Here is a 12,531-nt window from a genome sequence, read left to right on the forward strand (position 1 = left end):
GTACATGATTCGCGTGTCCAACGCCGTAGTAGACGCCGTGGTTGCCTCCACTCTGTACGGAGCGGCGGGCGAAGACAACCAAACACCGTAGCAGCCACCCTCGCCTCACCCCCCTGCCTCTCGCGCCGCAGGAGAGGGCATGCATCCGGGCCGCGTTCCTCGCTCGCACACGCGATATTGAACAGCGTTCGCCGGCTCAGCCTCACGCGCCTTCACTCAAGCGGAACCTGACGGCGATGGCAGAAATGCGCCTGGAGTGTCCATATAATTGCTATCGCAATAAAAATTAATGTTGCCGTGAGTTCTCGCCCACGACAATACAGTAGCACTTAAGCTGTCCAAACTCTCGTGCCCGCAGGACAACCCGAGCCCCGTGCGGGACGCGCTGAGCCCGCCCTCTAGTGGGACGCCAGCGCAGGCGCCGCAGCTGTCCCGGCGCCGGTCGTCGGTGCAGCAGCGCTCCAGCTACTGGCCGTCCCGCTTCTCGGTGTCACCCGTGGCCGAGCCGAGGCGGCGCATGTCGCGCGCCAGCGTGCGACCCGCCATCTTGCGCGAGGAGGAAGATGAGACGTCACGCATCTGAGGAGGAAAGAGTAAGAGCATGGAGTAGCGTGTGCCACAAGTTTAGTCTACTCGCGGCCACCGAGATGGTACGAACAACGCACGCATTCTTGGAGGTCCGCGATGTACTCGTGAAGATTCCCACGAAAATTGCTAGAGGGAGTTCTGGCGCTTGTCGGCTGCTCCGACTCCGCCATTGGAATTCAACATGAAAGTACGGCTGTTCAGATAGCGTGTGAATGATGGGGGAGTACATGGATTAACCTAAGCTCCATGCTTCTGGTTTCGAATGATTCTGCGGTATTTCAAATTGATCGTTCTCAACAAAATATTGCATTGTAAATACAACCATTCGCAGTGATCACGCATGCAAGCGGAAACGTATAGCCTTGTTGTGCTTATAAAACTACGATTGTTTGGAAACTTGGAGAAAGCGTGATCAATAACGCCATAAGAACGCCTCCAAGTCCAAAACCAAAGAGTAGCTCACAGGAAGATGTAGACTTCATGTGATTAACGGTAGTAGAACAAGGGGTGTCGCTGAAGGCAACGTTTAGACAGGGGCATTTGTCTTTGTCATGGCAACGCCTGGCCGTAGCTGGCCTCGCGAAGGCAAGTTTCTTTGTCGAAACAGCTTCAGCGACATTCCTTGTTATACCACCGTTAATCACATCAAGCCACAAGCATGCGAAGATTTGGACAAATGTGTGTACCGCCCATTATTCGTATAGTTGTTCTAGTAAACAAAGTGTAAAATGTAACAAACTGCTTCCATTTAACTCCACTATGTGCAGAAGGTTGACCGGGCTTTTCTTTTCTTGTCCCGTCTACTTACAGGTAACGGAGAAAGACAGGCACAGCGGCGTCCGTAGCCGACGCATGTGAATAACGGGGCAACAGTGGTAGTCAAAGCCTCGCGACTCTTCGGGAGAAGTGCCACTTACCCTGACTGTGCATATTGACGGGTTCGGGGGGTCCAGCTGCACTGAGGAGGCACGTCTTGAAAGCCGCTTGATTCGGCGAAGTGAGAGCCGCTTGCGGCGTGTTACGCACACTTTCACGCTTAACCGACTGCGGAACTTGAGTGCTAAAGTACGCCTGGCGAGAGCAGTTACAAAGTGCCATTGCCGTGCCGTATGTATAGCCAGTCGGACAGTCCACAGCCCACCCTTGCGCCGCTGCACAGTCACGAATAGAAAGTACTGTATAGTCCATTCTTAAAGGGAATACCTGAATTACAATCGAGTGAGTCAATGTAAATGCTTGTCATATTCGCGACAAAATGTCTTGTATACGTGACAGCATACTAGGCGTATGCATGTGCTATAATCTGCATATCTTGCCACCACTCCGCTGTAATTGGTTGCGACAAATCAACTGAATGTTACCTGTAAGAGTGGGCTAGAACGTACATTTTTTACAATATCCCACGTGATGATTCTGTCTTTGTTCGAAAAGAGTTCTTTATGCTTTAGAACGGGAACTTAAGACAATTAGAATGATCCTATAGTAGCAAGAGAGGTCACAACGTGCCTGTCTTCTTGTAGAACGAGGCCAGTGAACGTGGGGAGGACGAGTGGGGAGGACTAAGGGTGTGATATGTTCTATTTTTTTGTTCATGTGTTTCGTTTCTGTTCACGTTTATTTAGCTCATGAATCATTGATTGTATAATATAGAGGCACGCTAATCAACTGCCTTCCTCATTGTGCACAACGTCGTGCGCGTCTGTGAAATAAACCATGTTCACCTTTTATGTTTCTTGATGTATACCAGCCTGTTCATTTGATTTGCTTGGCGAGAAGTGAGACTGCCGTTCTGATGTCTGGTTTCGTGGCCAGACAACCTTAATATGTCGCCTGTCTCGGTGCAGCGTTTACGAACGCCTGCCTGCTGTTTCCTTATCGGAATGATGGACATTGTCTCGTGAAGCTTTTGCAATTTCTGCTTGCAACCCTAAACCGACTGGACCCTATGCCACTCAAAGGATGTCGTTGTTATGGACTCGACCGACATTGCGCGAAAAGCCACCAGAGCCCTGCTGCGATTGAGATTGGGTTGTGCGGTCGCCTTTGAATGCGCAGTGCTGCAGTGGGAGCGCGTGTATAATTTCCTAACTTTTCCTTTGCTTTCCCCCTGCCCACCCCTCTTTCAGTGCAGGGTAGCAAGCCAGGTGCAAGTTTCCTTGACTTTCTCTAGCGCCGCCAATAGTGGAGTTCCCAAAAGTCTCGAGCAGATAGGGTGCTCTCCGCATTCTAAGTTTGTTTGCGGCTCTGATCCACGCATGTGGTTCTGGGAGAAAAAAACTGAGATGTGCATTTAAGAGAAAAGCGTGACTCTAGTTATAAAACAAATTCCGAAGCGTAGGTTAAAGCTGACGGTCGCGCTGGCGGGCCTGTCGCACTCACTTCTATGCGTCCAGTGATGGCGCGCGCGCGTCACTGCTACCGGATACGAGTAACGCGACGCCCTTCATCTCCAAGGATTCCTACGGATATTTTCGGACATGCCGTCATCGGGTCTCTCGATACTCGCGCGCGCTTCCGACTTCGGCATGAGCTGTCGGCGCGAGAGTTAGCGCATGCTACGAACTGCATTGCTCGCGTGCATCAAAACAATATATGTACACGCTCTTTAATAATATCTCGAAGCTCGCTGAGCTGCCAGTGAAACTACCTTTCGCTGCGGGTTAGTCATACGTTTTAGAAGCACACCAGCTTAATCGTGGCTCGTTTATGGCCGGGACAGCGCTTCGGATGCAGTAAGTGCAGCACTGTCCAACAGCTGCTTTAATTTTTTTTTTGGGGGGGGGGGGGTAGGGAGGGATTTGATGTGAGAGCATCAAATGACCCAGTTATCTAAAGAAACCGGCGTCTGTAGCAGCGAAACGGCACCTCAATTCCCATTAGCACGTCACATTGCGTGTGCCCCTCGACGGAGCAGAGCGGGTGAAAGGGTACACCTGCTGCCTCGCTGCTGGGCCAGGTGTTGCTTGAGGAGAGAGGGCATGCCTCGACCCCACGTCACTCTCGCTCTCGGAAGCCTGTGTTATCCGCGCGTTCCTTGTCCGCGCAAGCTTTCGCCTGTATTATAACTTCGCCTCGGTAATCGCTATAAAGAAATTAACAAATAAACAAGTTCGAGAGGAAGAACTTTGGCAGTAGTAAGTTTCGAGCCTACGACCCCCTATGCCCAGAAGCAGTGCGTCTTACCACGGCCGCTGGTCTTACCCGCAGGGCTAAACCAGTACCTACCAGATAGCAGGCCTGTGCAGTCTGCTTTGTGGCACTATGCTACTTGGACCGAAATTTCTAATGCCAAGCCTGGCGTGACGAAATGGTGACGAAATGGTGACGTCAAAATTACCGCGGCTTACTCGGGAGTGTCCCCATTGGATTTCATGGTAGTCTGCCAAGGTAGCATGACGTCATGGGTCGAAGTGCATCGGCCTTGTGCTATATGGGAGGCGTTGGCCAAGCGTCTCAACTCGTTCGCTCGCCCCGAGGAGTTCACAACTCGAAGGACCGCTCAGCAGCATTCAACTGGACATTAATTCTTTCGCATTCCGAACTTTTAAGAAGTGCGTAGGTGTCCTCGGATTTCAATTCGTCTTTCCAAGAGACAAAAAAAAAAAAACTCGTATACTAGCGCCGCAGAAACACTTCTCACTGCTACCTTGTTATCTAGCTAACTTGTTATTGAGCTAATGGGTTAACTACAACCAAACAAAAGGCCAAAGCGCGACTACTGTAAACCTGGATAAACAGGCAGTACTCATGCGCACTCTGTTCAGTCTTCCAGTTCGCACCAATCTTCGTACTTGTCAGCTCAGAGTTGTGATTTGCGCTTATGTTATCGCGAAAACGTTCAATATAGCACTACTTGCACGTAGAAGAGGAATAACACGATACGCTAACACAGCGCTATGCGTATGCCTTTTCCTTCCTTTGTGTCCGTGTGCTGATTGGGATACATTGAGCGGTTTATCAGGTGACAGGCTTAGCACAGTAGGCCACAATCGACAAAACTAGATATGAAGGGGTCGAGAACTTCTGATAAATTTAGCGAGCCTGACTTAACGGCGCGGCGAATCTAACAAAGCCCATGCTACCAAACTCCTCTCTGTTACGTTCAAAATCCAGAAGCCAATGAAATTTTTTATCCTTCGACCTATACAGTATCGCTGAATTCCTGCGTCAAGTTGTACCCGTGTCATAAAATGCTTTGTAGTTAATAGCTTCCTATTCTTTTACTTGGGTGTCACCTAAGGGCAGAACTCTCAGTACGTCGGCGTTATTGCATTGCATCCAGTCCATCTACGTGACTACCTTGTCCGGTAATCGAACCCCATACTTCGTGCTCAGCAGCCGGACGCCGTGATCACTGGGCCACTTCGATGGGCGCAAACGAAGCTATACCAGTGGCTATACATACCGCAGAGTCTGTAGGAGCACCTGCTGTAGTGTTCCATTGATTCCTCCTACAGACTGTTCAGTACGTAACAAACTTAACGCATCTTTATTGAGGTGCAATATGACAGGCGCTGCTGACTGACAAGAGAGGTGGGCAAGGACGGGCTTCAGGGTTCACGGCGGGAAATCCGGGTGGCGAGTACCGGTCGCCGTCACTGTAGTTGCGAGCCCGGGTAACCTGTGGTGTGAGGTGGCCAGAAGGGAGGTCGTGGGTGGTGGTGATGATGATGGTGCTGCAAGCAGTCGGAGGACGACGACGGCTCCCTCACCCTGATGGCACCACCGTGGCTCACGGCCATAGCCATCGACGGGTGGGGGTGCTGCGCTCCGGCAGCGTGTTCCGCGCTGCTGCCGCTACCGCTGTAATCCTGCAGGATGTTGTCGATAGCTGCGAAGAACCTGCGTACAAAGGACACAGGAACTGACTGAGGCTTCGAGTTGGGGTAGTTGGGTTGGGTTCATGTTGGCAGACTCAATAGCAGCGAAAACCTAGGACCGATCTCCAGCAGCTAGACACGCACGGAGGTGGCGGCCTCGAACAGAATTCGCAATGAGCAGAGTCATTGAGTACATAAAATTTTCGACTATTTTCTGCATTCCGACTTCATTTACCGCAAATGCCTCCGCAAGATGTCTCGTTCCTTTTTCTCTCTGGCTGCGAGGTACATTCCCTCGTTGTACAACGAGGGAGACAAGGTGGCCGCGGTCACACTCGTTTCATTTATATATATTTTTGTTCTTTTGTAAACAAAGGACAAATCGACAAAAAAAGAGTGTTAATGTTGTTTCTTCGACCTTTCTCGTGCCATACGCAGTTTTGTACGTGTCGGTAGCAGAGCAGATATCAGTCAGTGCTACTCTTTAGTATGTCATGTTCTTGTTTGAAGACTTAGCGAGATCTTTATGTCAAAGTGCTGACAATAGGAGTCAGTGATTGACAAATGCAGAAGCAGAAAAAAAAAGGTGATCAGAAGGATGGACAACATGCTAGAATTCCCGCAACCCCAACTCGTGTAAGACAATTGCTGACCGGTCACTGTATCGATAAACGACGCGCGAGAGGTACGCGAAGAGAACGAAGATGAGCGATAATGATCGCGCTTGCGTATGAAAACAATGAAGTCAACTCGATACGAAACAATCACGAACTGTATAAGCACACCTGGCGACCAAAGTTTACGGACCACAGGATCTCCGAAAACGTTCAATTCCCGAGAAGCCTGTAGCTAGTAGCCAGTAGAACTGTATACGACAATGTTGTTAGCATATTCCAGTCGAGGAGATTGCGAGATTGCGTTGTGAGATTGCGGAGATATTCAGCTTTTTCTCAGGTCTCGTGCACCACAATATTTTGTCACCGGGCGTACACGTAAAAGAGATGACGAGCACACAGGGACTCATAATACGAGAAAGAGAACAAATATTTGTTTTTTTATTCTCTTCGTGCTACATTAGTCACTGCATGTACAACGCAACTTGATCGCTTATTCGGTACAAAGATAAGTTTATTTGTTATGCTCGCAAACCTTTGGGAGATATCTGGGTCGTCCAGCGACGTAAGTACGTAGTCCTCTTCTCCAGCATCGGTGAGCGCTGGCTGTGGCTGCGGCGTGTCGGGCGGTTGCCTGCGGAGATTGTGACGCAGCGAGGGTCAGGCATGCGCTTCGCGGTTCGAGGGCCTCTTTGGTACGTAGACCGCGGCCGACAAATCGCCTCAAGAAGGAGGCTAACGTCATCTTAAATGTTAATATAAAGTTCCATGAATGTAATCTGAGGCCGCTTGGCGATGTGCGCTTCGATCGCTTCATAGCTTACAGGTGAAGTCTAAGCGTTGATGCATCTACATTATAGCCAATTAAGATCCAAAATGAAGCGAATATTAGGAAGAAACTTATGTTCCCATAATTGTGTACGTGCCCTTCACGTTGACACTGTCGCTAAATATGTGGTCTTTGGGATGTCACATGTAGAGAGCACGCATACGGTACCCACCTGTTGTGGCGATTTTCTGGCGGCCTGCCGTCGACTGAGAGGATTTTGTCGATGACTTGGAAGACCGTGTCCGCGTGCATCTCTATGGCCGAGGACATCATGGTCGCCATACTGCACGGGTCCGGCGCCTGCCATATAACAGAGGACATTGGAGGCTCTCGATCAGAAGCAAGCTACGAAAGCAGCAGATGCACAATTAGGTCTTTTACACTGAAATTTTGGAATACACTATGTCTACGCGTGCAGCCATAAGCGACAAGCAGGCTCCAAGCGCCCAGTGTGTCAATATCTGTGTTTGAGGAATTGAAAGGACGACGATGAACTACTATAGTACTAGCTTACTTTCCGTAATCTAGTATTCTACCGGTGCGAACATGTGGGGTCGAAATTTCGAGGTTAACAATGAAGCCTGATGAGAAATCCGCCCAACGAGCGATGGAGAGAAAAGTCCAAGTGTAACAATAAGGGGCAAAAAAACAACGATGTAGATCAGACAGCAAACGGGGCTAGCCGTTATTTTAGTTGAGATCAGGGCGAGTCGGATAGGTCATGTAATGCGTAGGGCAGATAACCGGTGGTCTGTTTCAGTTACAGGATGGGTATGAAGAAGAGGGAAGCGCAGTCGACAATGGCACTGAATTATGTAGTGTACTGAAATGTTAAAAATTTGTAGTCACAACTTGGAATAAGTTAACGCAAGACAGGGGTAATTGGAGTTCGCCGGGAGAGGCAGTGGACAAAAGTAGGCTGATGATGACTTTCGGCTACCTACAGAAAACATAGCTTCCCAGTGAGATGTTGCTTCCAATAATGCTGCTTCTGAGTCACTCGTATTTCACGGGCACACGGTACTCCTTTGGATTTGACCTTTTACTTTCCTGGATCCCCCGATGTTGGGACGTACCTGACGGTAGTCTGGCGTCGAAGCCACCGTAGCCGTTGCCGTAGAGACCCCGCAGAGGCACTCGAACGGAGGGCACGAACACTGCCACACGCTAGCCGCAGGGCTGCCACTTCCAGCTCCTGGGGCTACAGGTGACGTCACTGAAACCGAGAGATATAAAGCAATGCCACATGGACAAGTGGTATTTTTTCCTCTCGCAGGTGTCGGGACGATCTCTAGGCTCGGTTTCAAAATGTTTGGGCATATAGAATGGAATCCATTGAGTTTCCTACAAAATTACTAGAGCGAACTCTAGAATTATTAGAATGATGAGTCGGTGATGGATTTGTTTAATGTTCATGCTTGTAGCTTCAAATGTTCTTGTAGCGTATTTTTGTTACGCTTTACGTTAGTACGAACTCCACCGTCAGGTCATCTTTACAAATGAAGTTTATTCCTCCTCCTCATCTTTGTAGATTTCAAAGATATATTCTTTTCCTAACTTACGAAGGCTATAAGTCTCTGCGCTTTATGTATGATTATTGGAAATTATTGCGCTTATAATGCGATAAATTGCTGCAAATGATCGATTTGCCCTGTGACGCAGCTGTTTGAGGCCAGAAGGAAAAAAATTATAGGCAGGTCCATGTACCACCTATCATTCCTAAGCTGGATAAACCGTTGTGCTTGCAGCTCTCGTAGACACTGGCGCTAGAGTTCCCTCTATAATGATTAGTTAGAAAACTGCATGATGGTCTCCACACAGCTGGCGTTGGCCAATCGGGAGCGCGATCATAAGAAACCACGTGCGCCTACGCCGCGGGTTCCTCCGCGTCAGTGTACCCTGCTCACCCTGTCTCGAGTGCGGAGCATGACTTGCAGATTCCAGTCGTAGGAATTCGGTGCTACGCGCTGCTAGAGCGGCCAGACCCAATGGTATTGTGGCGCGTGGAAAAAGAAGGACGCTTAGCCAGTATTTGGGCCTACTGGCTGAGTCTTCCAATAGCTTCATTAAAAAATTACTAGAGGGAACTTTTAGACTAGCATTCACGGGTGTTGTATGCATGGCGATTCAGCCAAGGTGGAATGGTTAGTACACGGATTTGCCTAAACTTCGCCCTTGCCGCTTCAAGCGACTTTGTGACTTTGCAAATTCATCATTTCAAGCAAGACAGAGAGTTTCAAATGCCACAATTCGCAGTGGTTATACATGTGCGCAAAAAAGTAGGAATGTTTCGAAATTCAGGACAATAAAGGCGGATAAATCGTAGTAAACAAAGCCACAATAACGTCTGTAGCCACAAGCACGAACATCAGACAAACTCGTGTACTATAACCATCATTCCCATGGCAGCTGAACAATTGCAGCGCCAGAGTTCCCCATTGTAATTTTAACAGGAAACCCTGTATGGGTCTTCGGGACCGCCACTTCGCCACGCACTTCAGTGTCACAATAGAGAGTATTAGTTGAGGGGACGCAAGCAGCTTGCGTCCCCTTAACTAAAACTCTCTATTATCTTGACAGGGAGTATACAGTCCTTAACTCGGCACAACGGGGACTTACCGATGACTACGAGAAAAAAAAAATACTGCTATGTTCTATGCGCACATGAGTTGGAAAGCACGACACCGACACTAATGGCTTATCGTTCTTGCTGAAGGACCAAACTCGTTAGAATGCACAATTGTATTCTTAGAAAAGAAATAACGAGAAAGGTCGTCGAAAAGTAAGAAAATATATCTGTGAACGGACAGCCAAGGTAAGCTATTTAGTGTTGCTCAGAATGAGAATTGACTAACGCGGGTATTTGTTCATGTGTTCTCAAAAAGACAAAAAAGAAAGAAAAGGAAAAACAAAGAAACAGAAGAAGGAATGAAAAAAAATATGAAAACACATGCAATATCTTGCTTGCTTACTGATTTCTCTAAGGTTCTCTCGCTATAGAATCGGCGACAGCATTCGAGAGTTCTGATACAGGAAGGCGCGTCTCGCGCCGAGCGATAATTTTGTAACGGTTGCTATAGCCGGTGAAAAATGGTCACTGGAAAAAGTCAATGTACGCGTGTCAACATAGCCGCCGCCCGCAGAGGTCTCTCGCCACGAATTATTTAATAACCGCAGATAACCTATGCTGTATTTGCTAGAAAACAATTCTTGAAAGTTTCGAGTATGCGCGGTTATAGAACCGAATACAATTCGGATAAGAGTCTCTTCTATCGGCCTATGTAATGTATGTCCATAAATGGCGTGACTACGTCCACTCACCAATGGGAGCTGCTTGCCGGTGGAAGAATGGCTGCACTGCGGTCTCCGGCCTGGACACCTTGAGCAGCCCGTCCAGCGGGCTGCGCCACTCCCTCGCCGAACGCTGGACCTGCCCCGCGTTTGGAATGGTGGGTCACATGATTCATGGGGACGCAGGCAATTGTGCCCATTATTCAAGCACACGGTTCACATGTCAAATTAGAGATCCACGAGACACACGGATGTACTTTGGGGCAAAATTCATCCACCATGACCGGGTCCTGGCGGATCTTACTGCATCGCGACTGCTCCAAAGCTTCCGATATGGAGCCGCCTATTTCACTTTCAACGGAAAGAGTCCCGGTACCTCGATATTACATCTCTCTGCAATGGTTCGGGTGCCCGCTGTGGACAAGTATTACGCAGTCTTGGAAAACGACCTGCTATCTGAAAATACAAAACCCTAATGTACAAGTTTTTTATCAGCAGCCTTCAAGATCTAGTGAGTTCTATTACTTGCATAAGTCTGCTCACTGGCTTTAGACCAGGTAAAATTATCGGGTAGATTCAGTTTCAGTTTATTGATGCGATTGAAATGTTTTACAGAAAAAGTAACTCTAGGAGGTCACATAGTCAAAGACTGGGGAGGGACCTCCAACAATTAATACATAGAAAAAGTACACTTAATACGGTTAACAACACCAGTAGCAATCCTATGTAACAGAAAGTAATAACAAAGTCAAGCCATAGTAATAACAATAAAGTATAAACACAAAAGGCAGATCCTAGGAGTATTGTTCCACATACAGAAGCGCAAAAAAAATAAACGACACAATCACTTTCCTAACAAGTGGTGACGAAGTTTCCTGTTAAATAAATGAATGGAAGGAGATGATTTAATGGAAGGTGGTAGTGAATTCCATATTGATGTTGCCGAAAAGTTCGCAGTAAATTTGCCGTAGTTAGTTCTTGGTTTCGGTAGGAGGTAGTTATGGTGTGAAAATCGAGTGCCAGTGAAACGTGGGGTTTGGTCTTTTGTTATCAACGAAATTGGTAATTCTCCTCGACAAAATTTATACGCCAGGACGCTAAGAGAACATTTATTTAACTCCACTACAGACAAAATATATGTGTGGAGTAATGGCAAAACACTAGATGAAAAAACGGCTGTAACTGATTATTCTCAAAGCTTGGTTTTGTGTGCGCTGCAGAGGCGCCAAGTGAGTTGCGTAGGTATTGCGCCCCAAGAGGAAATGCCGTGAGAGATGTGGCTGTGAAGAAAATGCGTAAGCCGCCGTGGTTGCTCAGTCGCTGTGGTGTTGGGCTCTGAGCACGAGGCCGAGGGATCGAATCCCGGCCACGGCGGCCGCATTTCGATGGGGGGTGAAATGGGAAAAACACCCGTGTACTTAGATTTAGGTGCATGTTAAAGAACCCCTGGTGGTCGAAATTTCCGGAGTCCCTCACTACGGTGTGCCTCGTAATCAGAAAGTGGTTTCGGCACGTAAAACCCCATAATTAAGAAATGCGTTGTAGAGTGAAATTAATATACGTACAGGAAAATAGGGGCGGACTTTGATTAGTATTCTGATACCATATGCCGCTTTGGGTCAATAAAGATATGCGAGTTGTAAATTTCAAATGATTGTCTCTTTCAACTCCAAGAAATGTTGCATGGTCAACAGCCTGAAGCGAAGTCAGACCAATGTTAATGCATGGCTTCTCCTGTACACTTTCTTGCGGGGATGAAAAAAATTACAAATTTCGATTTAGTAGCATTAATATTGGGCATATTATCTCGGCACCAACTAACGATTTAACGAATTTTAACGATTTAACGAATTAACAACGCAAGTGGCTTGAGCATACAAGAACTAAGGCTTTGCATACAATAACTAAGACACAAACACACACACACACACACACACACACAAACACACACACAAACACACACACACACACACACACACACGCACACACACACACACACACACGCACACACACACACACACCAACCACGCTGTGCGTGCGTGTGTTTGTGTGTGTGTCACGGACTTCTCCATGGTTGTGGAACTAATGATGGGTACCTAGTTAATGTTATACTCTATGAGAAGTGTTAATGTGGCTTTTTTATTTAAAGCGTGGTTAGTAATTGGCGGTGGCCGAATCGTGGCCCGACTGATACACAGAGCGGCCGAAAGGGAACCCCTCGTGTGTGGGGTACGGCGCGAGGGGAGAGGCATCGCCGCCATGCCACATCAATCTCGCTCTCGGAAGCCTGTGACATCTGCGCGTTTCTTGTCCGCAAGCTCTCTCCTGCGTTCTGACTGCGCCTCGATAAAGTCAAATCAAAACGCGCCAAGCGTCTCAAGTTCATTCA

General features: G+C 47.9%; 2 protein-coding genes across 4 annotated transcripts in view; one reads left to right on the forward strand and one right to left on the reverse strand.

Annotated features, from left to right (window-relative positions):
- LOC135914235 (uncharacterized) overlaps positions 1 to 2,315 on the forward strand; it is a 67,890-nt gene extending 65,575 nt beyond the window's left edge. For all 3 annotated transcript variants that reach the window (XM_065446997.2, XM_065446999.2, XM_065446998.1), the window contains 2 exons: positions 359 to 593; positions 1,399 to 2,315. In XM_065446997.2, the coding sequence (XP_065303069.1) occupies positions 359 to 583 (225 nt within the window). In that variant the 3' untranslated portion in view covers positions 584 to 593; positions 1,399 to 2,315. The remainder of the gene's footprint in view (positions 1 to 358; positions 594 to 1,398) is intronic.
- Positions 2,316 to 5,054: 2,739 nt separating this feature from the next.
- LOC135914217 (chorion-specific transcription factor GCMb-like) overlaps positions 5,055 to 12,531 on the reverse strand; it is a 48,179-nt gene continuing 40,702 nt past the window's right edge. The window contains exons 5-9 of the mRNA XM_065446968.1: positions 10,173 to 10,281; positions 7,928 to 8,067; positions 7,024 to 7,151; positions 6,558 to 6,656; positions 5,055 to 5,430 (exon numbers count right to left, since the gene is read on the reverse strand). Coding sequence (XP_065303040.1) covers positions 5,184 to 5,430; positions 6,558 to 6,656; positions 7,024 to 7,151; positions 7,928 to 8,067; positions 10,173 to 10,281 — 723 coding nt within the window. The 3' untranslated portion in view covers positions 5,055 to 5,183. The remainder of the gene's footprint in view (positions 5,431 to 6,557; positions 6,657 to 7,023; positions 7,152 to 7,927; positions 8,068 to 10,172; positions 10,282 to 12,531) is intronic.

The sequence above is a fragment of the Dermacentor albipictus genome, chromosome 6 (assembly GCF_038994185.2).
Source record: "Dermacentor albipictus isolate Rhodes 1998 colony chromosome 6, USDA_Dalb.pri_finalv2, whole genome shotgun sequence".
Taxonomy (NCBI): Eukaryota; Metazoa; Arthropoda; class Arachnida; order Ixodida; family Ixodidae; genus Dermacentor; species Dermacentor albipictus.